Genomic DNA, 1,514 nt, shown 5'->3' with positions numbered 1-1,514 from the left:
GGGTGAGGGGGTGACCCGTTCTTTCGCCCGCCTGCCTTTTGGCCAGTGAACCAGCAGAGGGAACAAGCCCAGTAAATAGCTGGACCCGTGGCTTCCATTGGCCCCCGCCTGCCGCCCTCGAAATCCCAGCCCCGTCCCGCCCCCGCCAGCTTCCACCCATTCGGACCCATGCGGTCAGCCAGGCTGGGAACTCCCAGGGTGGCTGTTTCCTCCTTCCCCAGAACAAAGGGGTCGTTGGCGCCGCCCAGGCCCAGCTTTCTTCCGTGCACGGATGCACTGTCCCTCCAGCAGCGTGGCGGCTGGCCTGCGGCCGCATTTGTCCCTGGAAACATGTCGGGCAGACCAGGGCGAGCGTGCCAGCTCCCGGGTCCTACGGCCCGGGCTCCGAGACTGCCTCCGTCACGCCTCTGTCACGCCTCCCACAAGGCCTCATCTGGAAGGCGAAGCTGGTGGGCTTGATGATTTCTGAAGGCATCTGCGTGGCCCGTGTTAGAGCGGCAGGCCCGGAAGCAGGAAGACCCGACTTCAGATCTGGCAGCATCAGACACTGGCTGCGTGACCCTGTTTGCCTCCGTTTCCTCATCTGTAGAATAAGCTAGAGAGGGCAATGGCAAGCCATTCTGCTGCCTCTGCCAAGAAGACCCCGGATGGGGTCAGGAAGAGTCAGACACAACGGAGACGGTGCATCCACAAGAGATCCCTTCTGACTCTACCTCTTTAGAAATGGGAGATAGCAAATAAATGACTTTATTTCTCTTTTTTCCATTCCAGATTACAGCAGTCTGTTCAGAAGCAGGCCTCCTGGCTCTTGAAGAAGATATACAAGCCAAATTTATCATGAGAAGGCACTTCATAGAGGCCTTGAACATCGTGACCCCAAGAATTCCTGAATCCTTGAGGCATTTTTATGCAGATTATCATAAAAATGGACGACAGACATGCTGAAAAAAGAATAGGCCCTAATACAGTCTATTCAGGCACCTTTTTAAAAGAAAACTTGATTTCCTATAGGCAGCGTGACTTGAGGTGGCCAAAATGTTCCTTCTTATAAATGGAATATCTGAAATCCACTTGGGTAGAATCGATTGGCTGCCAGTCCTCCAATAAAGATGGAGAGAAACCATTTGAATTGTGTGAGTTCAATGGAAAGAACGAGGGACTCCATTTTACAATGAATTATTGTGATCTGGGTTTTATTCTGGTCTTCTGATTTAAATCAGATTTTAATCTAGAAATGTTTGCCAATATTTTCATCAATGTATTGGCAACACAGCTGCTGGCGAGTCTCATCTTCTCCTTCCCAGTTTGTGCACCAGAAATCCCTTATTTCCTTCCAATGGGAGGGAAGATCTAAACTTAAACCTCACCTCTGCTTCTTATTTGCTGTATGGCCCTGGGCAAAACAGTGAACTTTTTGACCCCTCCCCCCCAGATTCTTCATCTTTAAAATGGTTTGGGGAAATGGTCCGTGAGGACCCCCTCCAGCTCTAAAGCTTTATTCCTCGTCTCCTTGG

At 51.1% G+C, this 1,514-nt stretch overlaps 1 protein-coding gene across 1 annotated transcript in view; it reads left to right on the top strand.

The window, feature by feature from the left end:
- Nucleotides 1-1,125, top strand: part of SPATA5 (spermatogenesis associated 5) — a 195,919-nt gene extending 194,794 nt beyond the window's left edge. Inside the window, exon 14 of the mRNA XM_044681102.1 lies at nt 772-1,125. Within this exon, the coding sequence (XP_044537037.1) occupies nt 772-945 (174 nt within the window). The 3' untranslated portion in view covers nt 946-1,125. The remainder of the gene's footprint in view (nt 1-771) is intronic.
- Nucleotides 1,126-1,514: the final 389 nt, after the last annotated feature.

This window comes from Gracilinanus agilis, chromosome 6 (genome assembly GCF_016433145.1).
Source record: "Gracilinanus agilis isolate LMUSP501 chromosome 6, AgileGrace, whole genome shotgun sequence".
Taxonomy (NCBI): domain Eukaryota; kingdom Metazoa; phylum Chordata; class Mammalia; order Didelphimorphia; family Didelphidae; genus Gracilinanus; species Gracilinanus agilis.
The sequence above is the reverse complement of the archived record's forward strand: the minus strand, read 5'-3'. Positions and strand labels throughout refer to the sequence as shown.